This window comes from Bison bison, unplaced genomic scaffold (genome assembly GCF_000754665.1).
Source record: "Bison bison bison isolate TAMUID 2011002044 unplaced genomic scaffold, Bison_UMD1.0 scf7180017864148, whole genome shotgun sequence".
In the NCBI taxonomy this organism is placed as follows: domain Eukaryota; kingdom Metazoa; phylum Chordata; class Mammalia; order Artiodactyla; family Bovidae; genus Bison; species Bison bison.
Genome location: NW_011494720.1, coordinates 8,937,482 through 8,949,345, shown reverse-complemented (window position 1 = coordinate 8,949,345; position 11,864 = coordinate 8,937,482). Strand labels below are relative to the sequence as shown.

Below are 11,864 nucleotides of genomic sequence, written 5' to 3'. Positions count from 1 at the left end.
GAAACAACCGAAATGTCTCGGTGCTGCCAAAGGTGCCCTAGGGAACAAAACTGGCCCAGCTGGGAGCCCCTGCTCTCTAAGCACCCCCCGAAAACAGCCTCCTTACCTGTTCAGGACTTCATAAACTTCTGAGAGATTTGAAACCCTTGGGAAATTGAGTTCCTGGAATTATGGAAAACAAATGAGGGAGAGTAAGACATTTGAGGTTTTGTTTCCTCTCTGCTTAATGGACTTGCCAGCCACCTGGGAAGTGCGGGAAACGAGGGTTCAGTCCCTGGTTTGGGAAGACCCCCTGAAGGAGGATATGGCTACCCACACTCCAGTATTCTTGCATGGAGAATCCCATGGACAGGAGGGGCTGGTGGGCTCCAGTCCACAAGGTTACAAAGAGTTGAGCACGACTGAGCATGCGAGCACCTCGGGTATTACCAAGTGGCCATTAAAAGACCTTGAAAACTCCAGGTCCTCTTCACGCACACCTGGTCCTTATTCCTTAACTGTGAATGACAGAGTACCTAGTGTACTTGGTTGGGACCCGATAACCCAGCCTAGAAAAAAACTGCCACATACATATATACAATGGAATATTACTCAGCTATAAAAAAAGAAATGCATGAGTCAGTTCTAATGAGGTAGATGAATCTACATCTACTCCACTCTGCATAGAGTGGAGTCAGCCAGCAAGAGAAAGACAAATACTGTATATCAGCACATACATGTGGAATCTAGAAGGATGGTACTGATGAACATATATGCAGGGCAGCAAAGGAGATGCAGACTGAGAAAACAGCTGGTGCACAGTGTGGGAAGGAGAGGGCACAACAAATCGGGAGAGTAGCGTGGAAACATATGTATTACCGTATGTAAAACAGATAGCCAGTGGGAATTTGCTGTGGACCCAGGGGGCTCAACCCGGTGCCCTCTGACAACCTAGAGGAGTGAGATGGGGTAAGAGGTGGAAAGGAGACTCAAGAGGAGGAGACATATGTATACCTGTGGCTGATTTATGTTGATGTATGGCAGATACCAACATAATATTGTAAAGCAATTGTCCTCCAGTAAAAAAAAAACAAACACTGCCACAAACAACTCATACCATCTTCCCTCAAAGACAAGTGTTTAAGGACTCCATGGCATCAAACTGTGGCCAGGGACTCATATGGTCGCTGGGCAGTCTAAGGACCTGCCAGGTCACCAAGTCCTAGAGTTCACCTTATCTTTACTCCCTCAGATCAGCCCCCACGTCCTCCCCACTTTGCCCTATGACTCAGTTACGTAGAGACGGGCAGCATCACAGCACACCGTCAGAGCTGCAAATATAGGTACGAGCAGTAAGTGTGTCCCTGGGCAAAGACGTACCAAGTAACCCAGTCCCAGTTCTGTGGCGTCAGCTTAAGGCTTTATTTAGAACACTCAGTTTAACTTTTAAGCAGGATCTTAACTAGCTGGGTGCTTCTCTTCTCCATGGGCAGTGCACAACCCCAGCCGCACCACAGAAGTCACCTGGCAGCTGGAGAAATGCCGCTCCCAGCCCCTCCACACCAGAGGAGCTAAAGGTGTGGCCCAGGTATCAATATTCACCTTCTCAGGTGATTTTGTTATCTGAGTTGAAATTCCTTGACCCGAATGCTCTGTAAAATTTTTCAAGCGGGGTCCCTGCCCCCCAACCCTGACAACTTTTAAGCACATTGAAACACACACAAGGTATCTACCAAGCTCTAGAATAAGTTGTTCTGTTGACCCATCTAAATAAGCCCATGAACTAGACAGCAATAAGTCAAAGCATGAGAACTTGAAGGAGGGAAAGAAAAAAAGATCACATATAAGCCAATATGACTCACAGGTAGTCAAATTAAAAAACCAATACTGGCTATAAAATATGAGAAAAGGGTTCACGAAACAATTTCTGAAAAGAGTGAGAAAGCTAAATGTTCCTGGGACTAATGAAGTGTTCCTTTCCCAAAGGAGTTTAATTACCTTCCAGATATCCTTTGTCACATTCTTGGTGTCAATGAGAACAGGAAATAGGTTGTGGATATTCAGCTTAAACTCATCGTAGCTTTCTGAAGGGAAAGACCCAGGTAGTCAGAAGTGAGTTCACGGTAAAAATGGGAAGAAATTCTCCAATCTAGCTTGTCACCAACACTGGTTACTAAAGCAAATAAAACAAAACAGGAATTGAAAACATCCTTGCTCCTCATCATTAAGGATTTCTGAATCTTAAACCAACCTGACATTACCCTTTGTTACAGCAGAAGTTGAAGAGTTTTCCATTAAATTCAGACTATTGTCTATAACCAACCTTAGTTAATGCAGTTTGCAAAGTTGTAGTCAATGGTAAAAGGGAGAAAGAGATTACTGAAAAGGCAAATGTGAAATCTGTAAATAACTGTTCAGAGAAAAATCCAGTAAGTTAAAAATTGTAAGTGCCTTGATAAAAATCACCTATAATTTGCATATTTGTCAAAATTATACCACATACCTTTTAAAGAGGCTCACTGCAAAACCAACAAACCAAAATCTCTCTGCTCACCCTCTCCTCATTAACCTCCCATTTCCTATTCCCTGACGGCAGTGATCTTCAATTTTTTCCTTTGGTGTGTACTCCCACCACTTCTAAACAAAGCTTATGCTGCTCAGTGGTCTCCCAGTTTGGGGCATTAACTCTGGACCCCCACAAGGTGAGAGGATCGCCTGCCCCGCCCTGGGCCACTCACCACCCCCAGCACCTGCACAGCTCTCTCCATGGGGCCAGCCGGTCGCCTCCAGGGGCCTTTCTGCCATAGCTTTTGTTTCAGCAATTTCTTTGTTTGCCTGTCTGCTTAGTTTGGGGGAAGTGATTATTTGACACTTAATTCTTCCCCAAATCTCTCAAGATGCTCAAACTGAGGTGTTTTATTAATTCATTTCCTAGAAAAATCTCAGGGAAACTGTTCACCCCTTTCCAGCTATGCTAGTGTTTTCTAATGCCTTGACCACCTGATGCAAAGAGCCGACTCACTGGAAAAGACCTTGATGCTGGGAAAGACTGAGGGCAGGAGAAGGGGGTGACAGAGGATAAGACGGTTGGATGGCATCATTGACTCAATGAACATGAGCTTGAACAAACTCTGGGAGACAGTGGAGGACAGGCAAGCCTGGTGTGCCACAGCCTATGGAGGTGCAGAGAGTGGGATATGACTGAGCGACTGAACAGCAGAATAGTGTTCTCTGAGCAGTGTTAGTTCATTTCATCCCCAATTCTGATACTATGATCATCCCCATTTTACAGACAAGGAAACAGAACAGCTACATTAAAGTAACTTGCTCAGGATCATGTGTAACAAGGGATAGAATGAGGATTCAAGCATGACTCTTGAATGCATGCTGTTAACACTCCATCACACTGCAGTGTGTCCAACAGCATCCGTCATGGAAAAGACCGGGACAGCCATTAGACAGTACCGTATGGCCACTGAAATGATTTCAAGTTAAGGACATAAATAAATGCTTTGGGTGAGTGGGTGCTATGTAAAAGCCAAAACAAAGGAAAAAGCAAATTAAGATTATGTGTGTGTGCGCGACCGACTCTTTGCGACCCTATGGACTACAGCCCACCAGGGTCCTCTGTCAATGGCATTCTCTAGGCAAGAATACTGGAGTGGGTTGCCATTTCCTCCTCCAGGGGATCTTCCCAACCCAGGCATGAAGCCCAGGTCTCTTACATCTCCTGCATTGGCTGGCAGGCACTTTACCAATGCGACACCCGGGAAGCCCATGGAAAAGTCAAAACAGAAGAAAAAGCAAAAAGTGTAAGAATTACAGCCGTGATTAAAGGCAAGTTTGTTTTTTCTGCACATCTCTGATTTCACTAAGTTTTACAGTGAGACTGAACAACTTCTGTAATGCGGGGGTGGGGGGTGGGGAGTATCAATCAAATATAAGTTTTTCTCCCTGAGAAAGTCACCTGCTGCTGCTGCTAAGTCGCTTCAGTTGTGCCCGACTCTGTGCGACCCCATAGATGGCAGCCCACCAGGCTCCCCCGTCCCTGGGATTCTCCAGGTAAGAACATTGGAGTGGGTTGCCATTTCCTTCTCCAGTGCATGAAAGTGAAAAGTGAAAGTGAAGTCACTCAGTCATGTCCGACTCAGCGACCCCATGGACTGCAGCCTTCCAGGCTCCTCTGTCCATGGGATTTTCCAGGCAAGAGTACTGGAGTGGGTTGACATTGCCTTCTCCGAGAAAGTCACCTAGTTCAGGGAAAACAGTAACAGGCACAGATGCGCCGGACCTCTCTGGAAACCCGATGCCTGTAGGGGCTGCTCAGGAGCACAAAGCCGGGCCCACCCCCCTGCCCAATGGCAAGCTGAGTCAGAGGAAGGAGAAGGATGGGTCGGCCCTACCTGGGAGAGGTCTGAAGAACTTCTCATGGAGATGCAGCAGATCCATCATCATGTTATGTCCCACTAAGGGCTACTTGGAGGAAATCGACAGGTGAGAGAAATGAAATTTTAAAAATAAAACAAACGCTGTAGACTAACTGCTATCTCTGCCAAAGGGTGTAGCTTTAGAACCCACTGCATTCTGATGACATGGTAATTCCATCCCCACACGCAATCCACTCCCGTGAAAGGCAGCCGGACTGCTCAAATGCTAGAAAGGCAAACCAGTGGGTCAGAGGGACTTGAGGCCCCAGCCACACTGGGATCTAAGCTGTGAAGCAGACACACGTGGTCCCCAAGCAGTTTTAAGTCAATTTGTATTGAAATGCCTGTGTGCACGAAAGGAGCAAGGGAATGGTAATATTTCACAGGGACAGTCTTTCCCCAAATTAGTCTATCATGACTTTGTAAAACAAGGTTAGATCCACAAAGTTAGTTAACAAAAAGAAACCACTCATTTTAAGGAATCTGAGTTTACTGTTGAAGGACTCATTTGTCTCTACAGTCAGATACAAAACACTGCAAAAAGACCAAGGAAAGAGAATTCTCTCCCTACCTTCCGGGCTTTCACCAGCATCTGGAAAAACACAGAAAAGCCCCTTGCGGAGAGAAGAATCTTCTCCTTCCAGCAGCTCTCTCGATCACAGGAGGTGGTCTCAAGATACCAGCGGTGCTGCGTACTCACCTTCTTCACGATCACCTGAGCGCAAGAGGAGGAGACAAGCTCCCGCATCCTGGGAATGCTCCCAGGCTCCACCGCTGGTGCGTGGGTTTAGGCTCTACAGTGGCACGTGGGATCTGCCGGGCCAGGAATCAAACCCATGTCTCCTGCGATGGCAGGTGGACCCTTTACCACTGAGCCACCAGGCAGACGCCCCAAGGCCTCTCTGGGGTTCCCAGGTGGCGCTGGTGGTAAAGAACTCGCCTGCCAATGCAGGAGACGTAAGAGACACAGGTTCCATCCCCATTTTCCATGGGTCGGGAAAATCCCCTGGAGGAGGAAATGGCAACCCACTCCAGTATTCCTGCCTGGAGAATCCCAAGGACAGAGGAGCCTGGCCTACAGTCCATGTGGTCGCAAAGAGTCGGACATGACTGAAGGGACTTAGCATGGAGCATCCCGAGAATGGGGCCAAAGAAGTGGTCCCTCATGTCAAACGGGAAGGAGTGGGGGAAGAAGCCTTTCACAGAGGCCCAATTTGGCCAAATGAGACAGAAATGATGGGGGCTGGCCCCTCCAGGTGGGAACTCACCCCTTGGTCTCTCAGCACTGTCCAGATGTCAGGGAGGGCCTTCCTCAGTACGAGCTGGACCTCGAAGGCCTGGAAGCCTGCAGCAAGGAAACAAGGCTTGCACGGAACCACCAGAGACGCTGGCAGGGCAGCTCACCCTCCCCTCAGGAGAAGCCTCGCAGGCAGCAGCAGCAGAGAGATGGAGGAAGCACGTGGGAAGACAGCTCTTAGCTGTCCCCAGGCCGAGTGACGGGGGCGGCCCGGCATGAACCAGGGCAGCTTTCTCTGAGTCTCTGATCTCAGAGCCACTCTCAAACGGAGGACCCCAAAGAGCCTTTGTGTGTGTGGGTTACAGGTCTTGATGTCCACCATGTCAGAAATTAAAACCATACACATGACACTAAAAACTGTAAGGTTTGAAAAATAATAAACCCATTACACTTTTGCCTATGATTGTGTGACGCCACGCACCGGTTATCTGGAGAATGTTGGTTTCCTGATTATACACACCACCTTCCACATGCTCACATATCATGAGATGCCATCAAGACACACTCGTACACGTGGCCACTGATCTCATCAGAAAGTCTCATAAAGCTGTCGAGCTAACTGTGAGAGATGAAATCTCAAATTTCAGTTTCTGACTGAAAGCTCAAATCTCATCTCTACTAAACACTAGGGGTTAGTCTTCCTGAAGACAAGGCTTACTTTTTTCACTTGAGAAGGTGACTGAAAATACCCACATCAAAACAACCAGTCAGTTCCTTCAAGTGAAAATTATATTCCTTTGGGGAATTCCCTGGCAGTCCAGTATTTAGGGTTCCTTGCTTTCACTGCCAAAGGTTTAAGGTTCAATTCCTGCTCAGGTGACTAAGATCCCACAAGCCTCACAGCATGATCAAGAAAAAAAAAATTACTTTCCTTAAAAAAAAAATTAAAAAAAAATAGAAGGCAGCTAACTCAGCTCTCAACACAAAATCCTGCCCAAGTGCTTTTCCTTGAGGTAACCACTGTACTGCAGGAAGCAGCAGCCATATTTCACGCACATTTATTTCTTCCATACTTCTATTGATGCACAGAACGTTATAAAAGACGAGCAATGAAATGTTGAAATTTAATAAAACTAAGAATTATTATTTCACTCACAAGGTTCTTCAGTCAGAATTTTTTTAAACTGGAAGTGGCAACAAAGAACATGAGTGCTGTGCGGCCAGATGCTCCCACGCCACCTGTGCGGAGGCGCCAGGGGCATCACTCACAGGGGCTGCGGGACCGCCAGTGCAGATGGCACAAGGACAGCAGCAAGCAGCAGCCAAGCCATGTTTTCAGAACCATTCTGACCTCATGGACCCCGTGGAAAGGGTCTCAGCAACCCCTGGGGTCCAATGACCAAGGCTGAGAACTGCTCATGTAGGGCAGCAACCCCACACTGAACTGTGGGGGAAACATTCAGAGATTAACGGAAATAAAGAAAGAGTCCAAGGGGCACTAAGGATTGGGATGAAAAGGATGGTGCTGAGCGGAACCTGATTTCCTCAACCTTAAAATTCAGAACAGGTGGACAGCCCCCCAACCTCCCACCCGAGGTCAGAGCTCCATCTAATCACAGGGACCACGTGTCTGCTGAGCCGACACCCAGGGTTCACTGGAGGAGAAGGGATGCTCCCCACAGGTGACAGTTCCCGCTCCCAGCTCCCAGGTCGGGGGGCCGCCCCTGCCTACCAGCAATACCAGGGAGGGTCATCCAGTCCCCTTCCTCCGCCAGGTCCAGCCAGCGCGTCACCTCGTCAATCACCACCTTGATCTGGTCTTTGTCCAGAGAGCTGAAAATGGGCACGTGAGACAACACTAATGCGGGAGGGGATTCTGAAGGCGCCTGTTTTCACCCTGTGATCCTGGCAAGAAAACGGACCCCAGAAAGACCATTTCTTTTCCCAGTCTTGTGTTGCAAGAGGAAACCAAACACCTGGCCTCCACCCTCGGGTCTGTCCACAGGGGCACGCCCCCCTCCCGCTGACCGGCCTGTAGGGGGAAGGGGCTGGGAGACAACCAACACTAAGGGAGCCTATCGGGTCCGTCTCCTCAGTGCCCCTCTCAGAGGTGGAAAAGCACCATCTGGTGAAGAATGGAAAAGAAAGGAACTTTGGTAAGTACATCTTTTCCTGTGTTAGATATACAAGAACACTGTGTCACATGGAGAAAAGGAAAGCCTTTTCTCGAACATTTGAACATAACAGAAGATTAAAAATTCAAGTTGCTTTTCCCTTCCAAAGCAGTATTTTTATATAAAACCAAGAACAAGGATAAAATTCCAACATTACATAATGATTTGGACCAGACAATCATAACATTCCAGAATTAAAAGCTGTCTAATTTAACCCTCTCACCGATAAAGGCAAAGAATCGAAAACCCAAGGAACTTAAAGGATTGGCTCAGAACCGCACAATGCTCAGCAGACCTGGGCCCAGGTGGCGGCTCCTTCCAGCGCACAAGGCCACTGAGCAGGCCTGGCCCAAGCCCCACAGCACGACCGGGTTAACATACAACAGGCACTGGAGGCCAGAGAGACAAGGCAGAGACCCTGCCCTCGGGGAACACACAGATCAAACTCATGGGGCAACATGACCAAGCTGAGCTACAGGGCCACATGGTCAAGGTTACCTGTGACCTGCCTTGAAAAACCCTAAGGCTCTCACAGGAAGTCCCACAGAGCCATTTTCCCCCTCTAGCACTGGAATGGAGTTCCTGCCTCTTTGAGGACCAAGTTAAGAGTCAGTTCTTTTGCCCCTTCATCCCACGCTATGCAGTGAGAGGTTTCTGATCTCAGGCATAGGAACGGCATACCAGCACTCCGGGCTGTCATGTGTGGCTGAGCCCAGCTTAAGGGGACAGTGTGAGGTTACCACGTCCAGCAAAGCCAGAAACACACCAGCAACAAAGAAACCTACAGAGCACCCGGAGAAGCGGGCTTTACCTGCGAACTTTCCAGTTCCCAGTCAGAATGTTGTGCTTAATTTTCTTCTCCTGTTCTTCGTTCATATAGGGGATCCCATTTTTGAGAAACTAAAGACAGGGAGAGACCAGGAAACGAGTCAGTGGCACCATCTGTGTGACAGCAGAGAAAGAAACCTTTGTCGTCCGCTTGTACGTGGACAAGTCAGAAGGGCGACAGGAAGCGGACTGGGACCAGGTGGACACCCGGCCCCTCAACCCTCTGGGCCCCCTCCTCCCAGGCCATACCTTGTTATAGTCGAAGCCATACTGGTTCAAAAACTGAACACTGGAAGCCTGGAAAGAGAACTCTGAGTCCAAAACCCCAAATGTCGTAGGGAAGAGGAAGAAGTTACATGAATGAGCTACATACCTAGCAACAAAAACAAACAGAAGGAGAAAAAGACAGAAAACACTTAAAATTCTGGCTCATGGAGCAGGCTTCCGAGTGGGCTCCTCCTTCCCCTTGAGAAGTCCAGCTGACCCCTGAACAACATGGGGGTTAGGGGCACCAGCTGTTCTTACAGCCAGACATCTGAGTATACTTTAGAGCCTGCCCTGGGTCCAGCCACAGGCCCTCTGCACCCACAGACCCCACTGTGGGGCGTACAGTACCACAGTGTGTATTTAGTGAGTGTAAGTGGGCTCAGGCAGTTCAAACCCTGCGTTATTCAAGGGTTCGCTGTATTTGAATGCCAGCTGTGTTTCAAGTACTATGACTGGTGCTGGGGGCCAGTGAACAAAGGCACACAGTCTGACCCCCACTGAGAGAGGGGGGTGCCATTCACATCCTTTCTGGCCGCTGGGGCCTGGGAGCTGCGTCCCCCTCACTGTAACACTGCTGACTGCAATCCTGAAGAAACACAGGAGTGAAGGACGCGTGGCAAGGGGCACTGACGGTCCGGGGGTGCTGGGAGACGCCCCAGGGACGGTGCTGCTTTGAGAGACTTGAAGGACCAGCCGGCGTCTGCAGGGGAGGCGGGGTGGCGGGCCCGGGAGCAGGGAGACTGTGGGGCATCCAGGGCCAAAGGGGTCAGAGCCTGAAGCAGAATTTGAAGGGGGAGCAGGTGGAGAAGAGAAACAGGCGAGAGCCAGGTGTTTCGCCAAAGGTCTTTATACATACTTGTTCGACTCGCCTTCAATACTGGAGAACACAGACAATCCTAGAAGAGTGATGGTGGACAGAATGAATGCCAAGAGAAAAGCTACCGGAAGCTAACTCAAAAACGTCCTGCACATATCCCCTCTAGCACTGGAATGGGGTTCTTGCCTCTCTGAGTATCAAATCAAGAGTCAGTTCTTTACACCCAAAGTTACTACATAGGCTTTAGGATAAATTCTAAAAAAGAAACAAAGGAAGGAAGAAAGGAATGAAGGGAGGAAGGGAAAGAGTCAAAACATGAGAACCGTCAAACTGTAATTCACACAAATTCCTGAAATAACTGTAAATGGCTGTTCAAACACAGAATATTGACACTTACAGTTTTATTAGTTTTTAGTTTATTAATTTTTATTGCAGTATAGTTGCTTTACAAGACACTTTTATAGTTTTAAAACAAGAGACACTAAAATCTATGAAGATTTATACATTTGAACAATTTTTAAATGTTTGTGTTGTTAAAAAGATCAAAAGTAAAAGACTTTGAAGAAGGGGGAAACAATACAAACGTATTCAAGTGCTGTTTCCCATACTTTCAAAGAGGTCTCACAATTAAACACAATCACAACAGAAAAACAGCAGGACTTCCCTCATGATACAGTGGATAAGAAACTGCAGGCTGATGCAGGGGTCATGGGTTTGGTCCCTGGTCTTGGAAGACTCCACATGCCTCGGGCAACTAAAAGCCCGTGCTCTGCAACAAGAGCATCCTACGCTCCAAAGGATGCACAAAGAGCAGCCCAGGGCACTGCAACTAGAGAAAGCCCTCCCGCACAATGAAGATCCAGCATCCAAAAATAAATAAGAAAACAGCAAAGGACAAATAAATAAGAAAACAGCAGACAGACAGCGAACACACACAGGTGTTACTCATTCACAGGAAAAGCAACAATCAGTAAAATCTCAGGACCTGTTTTTTTTTTTAACAAAGTTTTACTGAAATACAGCCATGCTCAATTCATTTATGTATTAACTACAGCTGATTCCTCATTAACAAAGGCAGCACTGAGTTGTTGTAACTTCATATGTAGACCATATGACCCACAAAACCTAAAATATTTACTTTGGTCTTTTACAAGTACACCAAACACATACACTCAGGACTGCACAGTAATATATAAGAGCTAAGACAGTCAATGCGGCCTTGTTTCATCACATACAAATGGCAACCAAAGCATTCATCATTAGGAGATAGAGCCAAACCATACACAGAGTTAGGAGTGCTAAACAAATAAATTACCACATGTAAAGTAGAGAGCCAGTGGAAATTTGCTGCATGATACAGGGAGCTGAAATCAGGTGCTCCGTGAAAACCTAGAGGGATGGGGTGGGAGATTTAAGACGGAGGGGACATTCGTATACCTATGGCTGATTCATGGTGATGTATGGCAGACACCAATGCAATATTTAAAGTAATTTCCTCCAATTAAAAAAAAAAATTTTTAAACTGAACCGGAAATCTGTATAAGCTGATATAGAAAAAGCTCTATTTGCGGGGACGGGGGGGGGTGGATATGCAGAACAACATATTTATAGTATAATCTTGCTATGTATGATTTTTGCTTAAAGAAAACATACACTTTCCCCTGGAAGATGGTCCAAGTGCCTCAATGTTGATTCCGGCATGGAGATCAAGTTTCTACTTATTCTGAAGAGTTAGGTCTCTCAGGCAAGACATGGCCAAACACCAAACGAGCATGCAAAATGACAGCCAGTGTCTCAGAACGGCGCCAAAGAGGTTTTACCAGTAGGAAACACAGAGACAATAAAAAAAAAGGTTTTTTTCAATAACTCAAAACAAACAGCTGAAGGTTAAACTCACCGATCTGACAGATGGTGAACTGCTGAACACTCTGACGGGTCTTTAGATACCACTCTGATGGCAAGTCAAACAGACTGTGAGAAAAACAGACGTCTCAGTCCAGAGGCAAAGAGATGCTATCAAGGCAGCAGCCTCCACGCTGGGTTAGCAGCTCTCAACCAGGGCAGTGCTTTCCTTGTTACAACAACTAGGGAACCTGCCTTTTGTGGAAAGCCAGCCAGGTCCGCAACCCCCCCCC

The 11,864-nt window shown here is 47.4% G+C and overlaps 1 protein-coding gene across 1 annotated transcript in view; it reads right to left on the bottom strand.

The window, feature by feature from the left end:
• The window catches only part of PNLDC1 (poly(A)-specific ribonuclease (PARN)-like domain containing 1), a 23,551-nt gene that overhangs the window by 10,774 nt on the left and 913 nt on the right, over positions 1 to 11,864 (bottom strand). The window contains 10 exon segments of the mRNA XM_010840889.1: positions 107 to 162; positions 1,978 to 2,063; positions 4,383 to 4,452; positions 4,978 to 5,121; positions 5,675 to 5,751; positions 7,376 to 7,476; positions 8,629 to 8,717; positions 8,895 to 9,018; positions 9,769 to 9,808; positions 11,627 to 11,700. Coding sequence (XP_010839191.1) covers positions 107 to 162; positions 1,978 to 2,063; positions 4,383 to 4,452; positions 4,978 to 5,121; positions 5,675 to 5,751; positions 7,376 to 7,476; positions 8,629 to 8,717; positions 8,895 to 9,018; positions 9,769 to 9,808; positions 11,627 to 11,700 — 861 coding nt within the window.